The 12,498-nt window shown below is 48.1% G+C and overlaps 2 protein-coding genes across 6 annotated transcripts in view; one reads left to right on the forward strand and one right to left on the reverse strand.

The window, feature by feature from the left end:
• Nucleotides 1-2,470, reverse strand: part of SUPT5H (SPT5 homolog, DSIF elongation factor subunit) — a 31,117-nt gene extending 28,647 nt beyond the window's left edge. For 2 of the 5 annotated variants that reach the window (XM_019751460.2, XM_019751457.2), the window contains exons 1-2: nucleotides 2,377-2,470; nucleotides 2,017-2,094 (exon numbers count right to left, since the gene is read on the reverse strand). In XM_019751460.2, coding sequence (XP_019607019.1) covers nucleotides 2,017-2,091 — 75 coding nt within the window. In that variant the 5' untranslated portion in view covers nucleotides 2,092-2,094; nucleotides 2,377-2,470. Of the gene's footprint in view, nucleotides 1-2,016; nucleotides 2,100-2,265 lie in introns of all 5 variants that reach the window. The other 3 variants (XM_074314333.1, XM_074314334.1, XM_019751459.2) reach the window with 3 other exon arrangements.
• Nucleotides 2,471-9,733: 7,263 nt separating this feature from the next.
• On the forward strand, nucleotides 9,734-11,878 carry RPS16 (ribosomal protein S16). The gene is made up of 5 exons (XM_019751364.2): nucleotides 9,734-9,893; nucleotides 10,026-10,127; nucleotides 11,297-11,393; nucleotides 11,503-11,550; nucleotides 11,681-11,878. Exons 1-5 carry the CDS (start codon nucleotides 9,846-9,848, stop codon nucleotides 11,824-11,826), a joined length of 441 nt encoding a protein of 146 aa, XP_019606923.1. The 5' UTR covers nucleotides 9,734-9,845; the 3' UTR covers nucleotides 11,827-11,878.
• Nucleotides 11,879-12,498: the final 620 nt, after the last annotated feature.

Raw genomic sequence — 12,498 nt, forward strand, 5'->3', positions numbered from 1 at the left:
TCCCTCTGTTTATGAAACTCTCCCCGCCGGACAGAGGTCTCCACGAGGGAGGCTGTGATCCCAACACGACAGGAACTGAAGGAACACATGTCGGATTAGTGAATGAGCAGGTTACTGGGGCTGAGAAGAGTGAACCGAAAAGTGGCTCACTGTGTACCATCCCCTGACTGCCTATCCATGGGACCCAGTTCTTCAAGGGCCATGCCAACATCTGGCTGTCTGAAAACCCATCCAGTCCCATCTCTGGCAGTGAGGGTGGGCTTCACACCGCCCTCATGCCTCACCTGGTGACAGCAGACAAGCCAGCCTGGTGTGGTGTTAAGAGTGAGACTTGCACAGTGCAAAGCAGACTACCCCAGCCAGGAAAAGGACGCAGGGATCCTGGTCTCATTACCACCAGGCTTTAACCACAAGCAAAGTGTCCTGAAGCCATGAGTCAGAGACCAAGGACTCTTGAAGCAAAGGCCCTTCCTGGCATCCTCCTACTTGCCCCACTTCCCCACCACGATATCCCAATTCCTCCAACTCTTCACTGGAAGCTGAAGACTCCCCAAAAGGCACAAGGCTTGACAATCAAATGCCTCCAGAGGGCAAGCAGGCAACATAAATAAGCTCAAGGGAATCCCACGGCACTCTCCGTCTGCCTTGTGTTTTCCATAACACAGGTATATGAAATCTTGCCTTTTCTTAAATCTGCCACAAGACAGGCATGATGATAGATGGCGATTTATGTATCCTGGAAACTGGAGAAAACGCTCAGTTCTAAACAGGGCTGCCACTTCTTGAGCAAAGAGCTACTATATGGAACAATCCTGAGTCCCAGTTGCTGGCTCCTCCCATTTCCCCAGAAAAGCAGGAAATGTTGATTTTTACACGAAATCACCCTTACAAGTGCTGGCAACTAACTTACAAAATAAATTCCCATTTCTGTAGGCTAAATGAAACCCATGTAACCATCGTGTCATCTCTTTGCTTATTCCCTTGTAACTGCTGCCTACTAAACTCCCTGAAAGGAAAGATTTGCCTTGTTCCACTCTCTCCAACACCTGGGATGTATCTGCAGCACAACGTAGATGCTCAAACATTTGTTCAACAAATGAGGAAATCAAAAATAAATACAAGAGGATAACAGTGAGTGACAATATTTGAAATCAGATGTGTCCCAGGAAATGTTTGATATTTAGTTCCTGAAATGGCGACATTCAACAGACCCAAAGCCGGAGTGATCCTTTCAAAACATTAGATCAGATCCCTCCTTTGCTCGAAACGTTCTCATGGTTCCGTCTCACTCAGTTAAGGATAAATTCCTCACCACAGTCTTCAAGATCCTGTGTGATTGGGCTTCTTTCTGTTACTTCTTTGCTGCACTCTCTCTGATCCAGCAAAAGTGGACTCCATGTTACTTCTTGAACACCGCAGACGTGCTCCCAACTTTGCACTTCCTGTTCCCCCTTACTGGAACACTCTTCTTCCCTCACCTCCAACAAGTCTTTTTTCAAATGTCACCCGCTCAGACTCACCCTGATTACCCTATTTGAAGTGCAATGAGGTCTCCCTATTCCCCTTCTCTACTTTCCTCCAGAGTAGCTTCTAACACACTAATGACTTACTTACTATTATGTTGACTTACATTCACAAGGCAAAGATTTTTAAAATCTGCTTTGTTTACTGGTGTAGCTCAAGGGCAAAGACTTGTGCGTAGCACATAGTAGGCAGTAAAAACATCTTTCTAGAATGACTGAACATACCTAAAAATAAAAGCTAATAGTGAGGGCTCACTACATGGCAGGTCCTTTCACCACATCGCTTGTTACCTACCTGTACCTGGGGCAGCCCTGGCCTCCAGCACCTGTCCCCTCTGCTTAACCTGGGCTTCCCTACTTCTCCATCTCTCCCGACAACCTGGAAGCTCCGAGAGTCCAGAGCTCATTCTGATCCGCTCTGAGCTCGCACAGGGGCCTTTCTGCTTTGGCCCTGTCCCCAGGCGCCATGCCTCCCAGTGTCCCGGCCACTGACCTCGGCTTCCTCGCCGTCACTGCTGCGCTCGCTGTCTTCCTCCTCAGAGAAGTTGCTGTCCTCGCTGTCCGACATCTTCTGCTCTTGCAGGAAAAGACGGCGGCCTCAGTGCATCCCCCAATCCCGAACTCCACCCCGAGCCTCAGTATACCCGCCGGTTCCCGGGGAGAAGAAAAGCCCCTTAGCGCACTTCCGGCAGCCTCGTTCTGGCAACCGTGAACCCGAAAGGAGACCCGCCCCCAAAGCCACCTGCTACACCTCCAGAGTCCTTGAATCCGGTCTCTACACCCCCCTGGTTCCCGGCGACCCCTGGGCCTGCTACGTCGGCTTCCAACCCAGCCCTCACCGCTCCGGCCTCACCTCCACCTTCGGCACCGGTTGCTGTTCACACGACGCCTGGCTGGGAATGACGTATCCTCTCGCGATAACCTACCACATGTCCTCGCCTAACGCGAGATTTCTAGGGCTCCTCCTACTCACTTCCCGGATACCGTCTTGAGAGTGGCAGAGCTATCTTTAGGTAGCGCTTGGAGCTGACATCTTGGGAAGGTCAAAGAGGGGGGAAAGTAACCTTATATTGCTGTGTATAATACGCACTTTTTTGCCCAAATTTGTTTGTGTATGTGGGGGGGGATAAGGATGCGCATTATACATGGGTAGTACTAATTCGGTATCTACATAAATGTGTTTATTTTACTTATGCTTATGAGTTAAAAGTGTAACAGTAGGGGTGGCCGGTTGGCTCCGTTGGTTGGTGTGCAGTGCTCATAACACCAAGGTTGCCAATTAGAACCCCACATGGGCCCCTGTGAGCTGCGACCTCTTTAAAACACACACACACACACACACACACACACACACACGCTAAAGAGCATGGCAACAGAGCTGCCAAGAGACACTTTGGACCTCCTCCCATAGACAGTGTCATCGGATTGTGGAGGCAACAGGAAGAAAAGCTTCTTCAGATGCCGAGATAGAAGAAGGCAATGCAAGGGAAACCTCCAAAGTGGCCGGTTTGGAGCAAGAGGTAAAGACCTGGATTCTGGAGGAGCATCAGACTGGAATCTCTGTGTCAACCAAGATGATACAAGAGGGTAAAGAGATTGCACGAGAAAAAAAATATTGATGATTTCTCAGGGACACCTAAATGGTGCTTTAACTTTATCAAGAGAGAAGGTTTAAGCATGAGGACATGAGTGAAACTTGCCCCAAAACTTCCAGCAGCCAATGAGAAGCAAGTTTTGGAATTTCATTTTTTATGTTATCAATCTTCAAAAGACTTACAACTTTGAGCTGTCCCAAAGCACCAATATGGATGAGGTCCCACTCACATTTGATATGCCATCTAACAGAACTGCAGATGTCAAAGGAGTAAAGACCAGGGCTGTTAAAACTAGTGGACATGAGAAAACACATTTCACTGTTGTTCTAGCCTGTTGTACAGATGGGACAAAGCTACCACCTATGATCATCTTTAAAAGAAAAACGTTTCCAAAAGAAAAGATTCCAAGTAGAATTATTGTCCACGTACATGAAAAAGGATGGCTAAATGAAGAAGGCACAAAAATCTGGTTTAACAAAGTCTAGTCACAAAGGCCTGGAGGATTACTTAAAAACCCAGCTTTGCTTGTTTTTGATCACTTCAAAGCCCATGTTACACGAAGTGCAAAAGCAATCGCAGCGGACTTGAAAACCCAACTCACTGTGATACCCATTGGGCTCCGGCCAACTGCAATCTCTTGATGTGTCAGTAAACAAGCCCTTAATGGCCCTCATGAAGAAAGAGTGGATGTCGTGGATGCAGTCAGCTGGTAATGATTTAACACCTGCAGGCAGAATCAAGAAAGCATCCATCTCCCAGGTTTGTGATTGGATCCTAAGATCGTGGAACGGTATCAAGAATGAAACTGAGGATGATGAAATTTACTGGATGAGGAAAGTGACTAACTCTTCAGAAAACACCGGTAATGTAGAAATTAAGGAAGACAATACTTCTGATATTGAGAGTGATGAAGAGTTTTTGGCCTCCTATGATGTGTAAATATCATAAATTTGTTACCAGTACATATTAATAAAATTCTTGTACCTTGTATCTGTTCTTGTCTTTTGTAATTATTTGTTACATAAAATTTCTTGTACCATATGTTAAAAAATGCTAAAATTCCTTTATAATACAAAAAAGTACCTAAATATAAACAAATAAAAATTTGAATTAAAAAATTGAAAGGGGCCAGCCTCGTGGCTCAGGCTTTTGGAGCTCCATGCTCCTAAGTCCGAAGGCTGCTGGTTCGATTCCCACGTGGGCCAGTGGGCTCTCAACCACAAGGCTGCCGGTTCGACTCCCGCAAGGTATTATGGGCTGTGCCCCTGCAACTAACAACAACAACTGGACCTGGAGCTGAGTTGCGTCCTCCACATCTAAGACTGAAAGGACGACAACTTGAAGCTGAACAGCACCCTCCACAACTAAGATTGAAAGAACAACAACTTGATTTGGAAAAATGTCCTGGAAATACACACTGTACCCCAATAAAGCCCTGTTCCCCTTCCCCAATAAAATCTTTCAAAAAACATTTTTAAAAAATTAAAAGATTTTTTTCCCCCTAAAAGTTTGGGCCAAAAATGTGGGTGCACATTATACACAGCAAAATATGGTATTCCTCATTGGACCTGGCCTTTTCCAGCCAGGAATAAGTACTTGAATTTAGGTCAGATCACTAATGCGGTGTGCCACGCCGTGAGGAGGCAGGGGAATTAGCAAATAATAATAATAGCAAATTAGCAAATAAGTCATACTTTATCTCATAGACTCTCTAAAACATTCCTAGGAGATAGGTACCTCCATTTTGCAGACAAGGAACCTGAAGTCAGAAAAATAAACTAAGTGGAAAGTGGCAGACCTATGATCTCTCCCCAACCCCGGGTGACTCCAAAGCCTTTGTTTTCCTTTGCAGTGTCCCTAAGTTTATTTAAATGTGAACTTATGTATTAGTACAATAATTATTTGTCAGAGAGATGGCAAACAGAACCAGGCAGGAGGGAGAGATATGAAAAATTAACCTGATGCAGGAAAAAAACATTAGAAGCTTTTAGAACACATTGCTAAAGTTTCTCGCATAAGCATTGAGACACCTGAATTCAATTTACAGAAATTTAATATACACCTAGTTAATTGCAGGGAAATGTGGGGTGGTTGGGCTCACAGCAGGTTCAAAAGGCAGCTACCAGAGTGAATATACACAGGTGCATTTCTGCATAAGCACACACTCCCCCATCCAACAATCCCTCAAACTGAACTCAAGACAGATTGGGGAAGGGAAGGACACCCTATAGAAATATTTCTCCTTCTACAAGCTTGCTTCCTTTACACAGCAGCTCTTTAAAATAGGATTCCACATACAAACTGCCTATTGACACTTCTGCAGAAAGATATTTACTCCAGGAAAAAGAGGGAACAGTCATTTTCTCATCATGGAAAGTTCTTTCTTGGTGTACCAGTGGTTCTCAACTCTCAACCCTGGCAGTACATTAGAATACTTAAGATGATAAGAGAGAGAGGCATAATAGCCCCAGACAGGAAACAATCAATGTCCACCATCGAGAATGGATAAACAGGTTGCGGCATATCCATGCAATGGAATAGCAACAAGCTACTGATGCACACATAATGAGTTTCAAAATGTTACGCTGAGTGAAAGAAGCCAGACACTAGGATATGTGCCATATGATTCCATTCATATGAAACTCTAGAGGAAGCAAAACTAACCTATATGGACAGAAAGCAGATCAGTGGGTGTCTAGGACGGGAGGTAGAGATTGACTGCAAAGGATGTGAGGGGATGCTTTGGGGTGATGGAAATGTGGGGCCTGTTATAAATTCAGAACACATTGAAATGCATGCTTAAAATTGTACCTCAATACAGTTGATTTTAAAAATACAGATACTCAGGATCTACCAGAGAGCAATTACCAAATTCTCTGAGTTGGAACCTGGCCATCAGTATTACTTGCAAGTTCTCCAGGTGGTAATTATTTGCAGCCAGGGATGTGAACCTCCCTGTCCTCAAGGGGAAGGTATGAGGTTAAAAGACACTTATGCAATGGTCTGTCCCTTTCCTAGAAGAGGAGAGAGAAAGGAGTATCTGAAAGAGCGGGGTATCAGGGGCAGGTGGAGGCAATTTGTCCAACCCCCTGCCCCAGTAGGTCAGAGACTTCAGGCTTCAGATCTCACCTTATTTTCCTCCCTCTCTTCTTCCCCCTGGCTTCTCTTCCCCAGGGGTGTCCTCTGGCCTAGGAGAAGGCTTAGGGTTTGGGACTAGAGACCAAGTCTCCTCTCTCTTTCTCTCCACCCAGCCTCTCCAGGAGTATCAGGGAGTCAGCGTCCTCTGAGGCTCATGATGAGGGCAGGTGCCAAGCACAAGCCTCCTGTAATAACTCCAAGAGTTTGGCCAGGAAGGGAGAGACAGGTCTGTGGGGATGTTCTTCACAGGGTGGACAACGGCCCAGGGCTGTGACCCACAGCTGGGATCCCAGGGTATCCAGCAAGCGCTGTAGCCGGAATACAGCAGTCCCCACAGATGGGCCCTCCTCGAACCCAATCAGATAGCTCCAGCCGGAAGCAGCCTAGAATCTCAGCAGGACACAGCCATAGGGATAGAGCGACCTGATGTCTCTGGGCAAGGGCCTGATCCCAAATCCCCAACCCTAAGGTTGCTGACTTGTGGGCTGGGACAAACCCCTTCATCTCTTTGGGTGTCAGTTTCCTCATCTGTAAAACAGAGCTCTGAATAATGCCTATCTTGAGGGCTGACACTAGCCCATACCGTACCTGTGTAAGTTAGAAAAAGACACTCCTTCCTTAAGACATTTCTACCCTGTCTTTCCCCGAAAATAAGACCTAGCCAGACAATCAGTTCTAATGCGTCTTTTGGAGCAAAAAGGAATATAAGACCTGCTCTTATTTTAATATAAAATCATATTGTATTGTATTATATTATATGACCAGGTCTTACATTAAAGTGAGACTGGGAAAACACGGAAGTGCTATTTTGTTAGAAAAAGATACTTTACTGCCATCTGCTGGAAATTGACGAATATGTCCAGGATGTGAACCCTGTACTTGCAGATGGGGGATCCTTGTGCAGTACACAACCTTTGCATTTATACGCCGTGGCCCTGTCTACTTCATAGGGCCAGTGTGCAGAGTAATAAGCTAATAATATACTTAAAGCATTTAGACCAGTCCCTGGCACAGGATAAGCACTATTTAAGTGTAGCTATAATCATCACCATCCTCCTTTGTTGTTATTATGTGCTAACCACTGTTCTAGGTGTTGGAGACAGCAGTGAACAAAATATATTCATCAGGGCTGGAGGCTGGGTCAGGGACTGGCCAGAACACTGGCCCCACAGCCTCCTGCCCCTAATATTCATTCATGAATTCCAAGCCTAGTAGATTCTCCCTAAATTTCCACCTTGGCTAGTGAGCTAATGAAATACTCACTGAGAGATCATCTGGGATGTAGGAGTGCCATCATTTTTCTTTCCCTACAATTTGGGGTTAAGGAGGAGAATCAGATCTTGGAGGAGGAGAGCGTGACCTTCCTCAAATATGCCCCCTGCTGGCTCTCCCCTCTCCACTCCTCAGCTGCATCTTAATGATGGCAACCAGGAAGTAGAAAGGCTTCCTGGCAGAGGGGTGGCCCTAGGCCCGAGGGGAGGGCCTTGACAGCAGGAGGATGGTCCAGAGAGGCCACGTGGGCACCCTGCCCACTCTGAGGCTTGCCCTGGCCCAGGGTCCTGGAAGCCAGAGGTACAGAGAGAGGGAACAGTTTTGAAGACTGGAGTGGGTGAAGGAACTGCCCCTTCCCCCTCCCTGTCCAGCTCCACTCAATCTAGATACTCAGGGTATGTTCTTCAAAAGGCAGGGAAGAAGGTGATCCTAGAGTAGGGAGGGCCTAGGTCAGAGGGCTCCCTGACATAACCCCCCAAGGGAGATAGGAGACTTAGCAAGAGTGTGAGGATCAGTCCGAAGACACTGGAGAGTTTGAAAGCCTCCCCGACACCCCCCCACAAAAAAAAAAAAACAAAAAACAAAAAAAAACAGGCCCATAAAGCAATACAGAGTATGTTGTGAGAGTGTGTGTATTCTGTGGCCTGTCTTCTCATTGGAAAACACTGCTAACCTTATCTGGGCCTTCAGGTGTATAATTGGAGGTCTTTGCTCTGCTTTCTACTATTAGTGTCTCACATATCTTGGGATCTCCATGCCTGCTTGTACCTGTCTGTCTCATTATCTGAGGGTTGGCCTCTCTGCCTCTGAATTTCTGTCACTTGTGACTGTTTTCTGGGCCCATCTCTGACTGACCTGGTGTCTCTCCTTACTTCTCTTCGTCTCCATTGGTCCCTTCTTTGTCTTTCTCCTCCATGTGTGCCTGTCTCTCTCTTGTGCTGTGTATCGGTCCCTGTGTCCCTCTAGATCAGGTTCTGGGTGCTCCCTTCTCCTGCCCCCTTCCCCTCTCCCTCTCTCATCCTTTTGGAGGATCCTCCCTCTGGCCCCAGATCCACCTACCAACCTCAGCCCTATCTCTGCCCTCCAGGCACAAGGTGAGCCACCACACCCTTTTTGAACCTGGGACCTACAGACTCAGTGCTGCCGGAGAAACTGAGGCAACTGTGGGCTACCTGCAGCCCTGAGAGAAGAGCCTCTTGGCTGGGAAGGGAGCATCCTGAGTGGGGCGGGAGTAAGGGGGCAACCCAAACCTGAAGCTGCTCAGGTGGGATGGGGGTGGGCGCTGGGGATGGAGAATTCTGTGGGGAGGGGCCTGGAGAGGAAGTGATTTGAAAGAGAGACTGAAGAGATGATTTGGGGACGCTGTACAGAGGGATTCTAGGGTAGAGACCCTAAAGAGGGGGATTCTGGAGGGAGGGTCTCTAAGGAGTGGAGGATTCTAGCAGAGACAAATTCAGGGGAGGCATTTGCTAGGGAAAGGGGGCTCTGAAGGTAACAAAAATTCTTGGGAGCGGTAGATTTTGAGGGAGGGGGCTCCGAAAGGGAGGAATATTTTGTGAAAGGAGATTCGGAAGGAGGGGGATGCTAGGGGTAGCGGGTCCTGAGGAGAGGAAGATTCCGGGGGAGACGACTGGGTGAAGAGGACCCTCGAGTGGAAGGACATTCAGGGAAAGAGGGAATCTGAGGTGAGGGATCCCAAGGGGAGTTTGGGGGTGGACTTCTGAAAAAAGATTCTAGGAAAAGGAGGAAAATTCTAAAAAAAAAGGTAGATTCTGGGGGAGGGGGTTTTAAAAGGAAAAGGATTCTGGGAAAGGACTGTTGGAGGAGGTGGGTTCTAGGGGGTAGGAAGACAACGATTCCTGAGTCGAAATCCTGCCTGACTTCTTGCTGTTGGTTCCAGAGGGCAGACTCTGATGGAGGAGGCTTTGGGGAGGAGGGAGGAAGGAGGAGGGAATCTAGAGGAGAGAAAGACTGCCGCTGGTGAAAGGTCAAGAAGAGCCTCTTTAGAGGCGGGTGAGAATCGATTTTAGCGGGATGGAGAGGAAGGGGCGAAGCAACAACATCCAACAGGCGGAACGCAAAGGAAAACCGGCGGTGACTAATGAAGGCCCCACCCCTTCGCTCCTGGGACCCACCTTCCTCCGCCAGCCCGAAGTCCCGCCCCCTGGCTGCAAAGTGAGCCGTAAAGCTCCCTTCTGTCGCGACGCAGCGCCCAAGGCGCCTGCGCAGACCCTGAAAAGCAGCTGGGGTGGCCCTGCGTTTTCCTTTTCCGGTGTCGGCGCCGCGCGGTTAGGTTCTCTTGTCTACACCCGCAGCCATGCCGTCCAAGGGTCCTCTACAGTCCGTGCAGGTCTTCGGACGAAAGGTGAGCCGGCGCCCGAGGAGGGGCCAAGGGAGGCCCGGGCCTAGGAGAAGCCGATGGGCAGGGGTGTAGGTTCGACATAGGAGCCGGGCCCTGAGCTCACGTGTTTCTGCTTTTCCCCCTCGCTTTCCGCAGAAGACGGCCACAGCCGTGGCGCACTGCAAACGGGGCAACGGCCTCATCAAGGTTAACGGGCGGCCTCTGGAGATGATCGAGCCGCGCACGCTGCAATACAAGGTAGGGGGACTGAAGCTGGGCGTTTGGGTTGCGTGGAGGGCTCTGGGACAGAGATATTGAAATAAGCAGATTTCTGGAATTTGTTGAGTTTAGAAACTAAAGGATCTGGTATCAGCAGTGGGATGTTTAGAAAGCTGAGTTGGGGTCAGATAAGATGGGTTTGGGGGTTCAGAAGATGTGATAAAAGCTTGAACGAAAGAACGTGCATGTCGAAGGTTAAGAGGATGCGTTGAAAACTGGGATATTTGGAAGCTCGCTCGATTGGGGACTAGATGGCCAGAGCATTACCAGAGTTTTTGCGGCATGATTTTTTTGCAGTTATTGGGGGATATGTGTCATGTTTACAACTTACTGTCAGTTTCCACTCCTGCACCTAATAGGTCCCTGGGAGAGGAATCAATGTTTTGTCTTGTAAAACATTGTGCCTAACGTAGGGTCTGGAAATTGTAGGTACTCAATAAGTATTAAAAAAACAGGAATGGAATTTGGATTAGTTGTGCTTGGCTGTGAAAGGGGTTCTTCTCATCCGTGTGTGGGACTAAGTTTCTTTGGCTCACAATGGAAAGAAATGGGAGTCTGATTTCTACCTCTTCTAGTCTATGTTACTTGAGGCAAGTCACCTCACTTCTCTGCTTTGGGATCATCATCTGTAAAATGGGGTGATTAATACCTTTAATGGCTTTTGTGAGGATAAATTAGATTCTCCCCTAAAGTCTGTTACTTTTAAATGTGAAGAATAACGTCTATGTTGCAGGGTTACTTCGAATTTAATAAGAGGGTCTGAGATTCTTGGTATACCAGATACTGAGTATTATGGCTTACTTAGTGATTGTCAGTTTATTTTAAGCTTTTCCAGAAGCCATCACTCTGAAGGCTTTGTATGTGGAGCCTGTGTTGAGAGCTGGGGACACAGCAGTGGCCCCAGACCCCTACCCTCAGAGCTCCCAGTCCAGTGGGGAAGATGGATTGGGCCCAATACTGGACACTGCTTCAGAGTAGTCACAGATGGGATTGGGGAGCCCAGAGAAGGCTTCTGACTGTGTTGAGGGCCTTGGCAGTGACAGCCTATAGTAGAAGAGGCCAGTGGTGGCTAAGCTATGTGGAGAGAGAGAAGGGTGCTCAGCTGCCCAGGTTGCTGTGTAAAATCCTGTTGTATCCCATTCCTCTAGCTACTGGAACCTGTTCTGCTTCTGGGCAAGGAGCGATTTGCTGGTGTGGACATACGAGTTCGTGTGAAGGGTGGTGGTCATGTGGCCCAGATTTATGGTGAGTCCCAGGAATTGGATACAGGTGGGAGGTGGCTCTGAGACCAAGGCCCCCCCACTCTTAGACCTTCACAAAGCTGATGTACTCTTTCTGTGTGTCTTCCTCACAGCAATCCGCCAGTCCATCTCCAAAGCCCTGGTGGCCTACTACCAGAAATGTGAGTGAGAATGGGTCCTTCCCATTGGGTAGATGGGGGCCAGGTGAGGGCCAGCTCTGGTATTTAGATCCAGAGAGTGTAAGGATGCTTCTGTGATTATCTAAATTTCTACCCTATTTGTCATCCTCAGACGTGGATGAGGCTTCTAAGAAGGAGATCAAAGACATCCTCATCCAGTATGACCGGACCCTGCTGGTAGCTGATCCCCGTCGCTGTGAATCTAAAAAGTTTGGAGGTCCTGGTGCCCGTGCTCGCTACCAGAAATCCTACCGATAAGCCCATCAGGGTCTACCTTTGTAATAAACAGGGGTCGTGGGATTTAAAGTTCCGAAGATTGTGCTGTCTTTTGTGGTGGGTCTTTGACTAAAAGGAATGCAGGAAATGCCCCGAGCCCACTGACAGTTTGGATTTTATGCCTTTCCTGAAGCCATCTCTCTGGAGTTTGTGTGGATGGGTGGGGTGGCAGGTGGGAGCAACCTGGTCTCTGTCTCCCTGCAGCTCCAGTAAAATCCATCGTGGGCACAGCCAACGGGGATGACTCTGGGCCATTGGTTATAAACCCGACCCGGTTGTGGGTGTGGGTGGGAGGGGTTCCCCTTGACTGGCTTCTTCCTTCTGGATGTCAACACTACCTGCTGGGGAAAGGCCCCCTATGGCCTCCTTAAAGCAGATCCCAGTTGTGCTCAATGTGGTGACCACCCTTATGGGGCTTGGAACACAGCTCTGAGGACTTGAACTCTTCTGTTGTGCCTGCCATGTAATAAAAGTCAACATATAGTGGGTTCTCAGCTGTACCGTTGGGCTACATGTAATAGAACATTGCCATTGTCAAAGACAGTTTTGTGGGATGGCGCTAGAATAATGTTGGAATCCGCAAGGGATTGGTTCCAGGACCCCCTACAGATACCAAAATCCAAGGATGTTCGAGTCCCTTAATTGGCCCTCCAT

This window comes from Rhinolophus sinicus, linkage group LG11 (assembly GCF_036562045.2).
Source record: "Rhinolophus sinicus isolate RSC01 linkage group LG11, ASM3656204v1, whole genome shotgun sequence".
In the NCBI taxonomy this organism is placed as follows: Eukaryota; Metazoa; Chordata; class Mammalia; order Chiroptera; family Rhinolophidae; genus Rhinolophus; species Rhinolophus sinicus.

Bases quoted from the DNA above. Each gene is read 5' to 3' on its own strand.
- RPS16 (XM_019751364.2), top strand. From the start codon at position 9,846: ATGCCGTCCAAGGGTCCTCTACAGTCCGTGCAGGTCTTCGGACGAAAG. The intron at 9,894-10,025 runs GTGAGCCGGCGC...CGCTTTCCGCAG, and splicing joins TGCAGGTCTTCGGACGAAAG to AAGACGGCCACAGCCGTGGC. The intron at 11,551-11,680 runs GTGAGTGAGAAT...TGTCATCCTCAG, and splicing joins GGTGGCCTACTACCAGAAAT to ACGTGGATGAGGCTTCTAAG.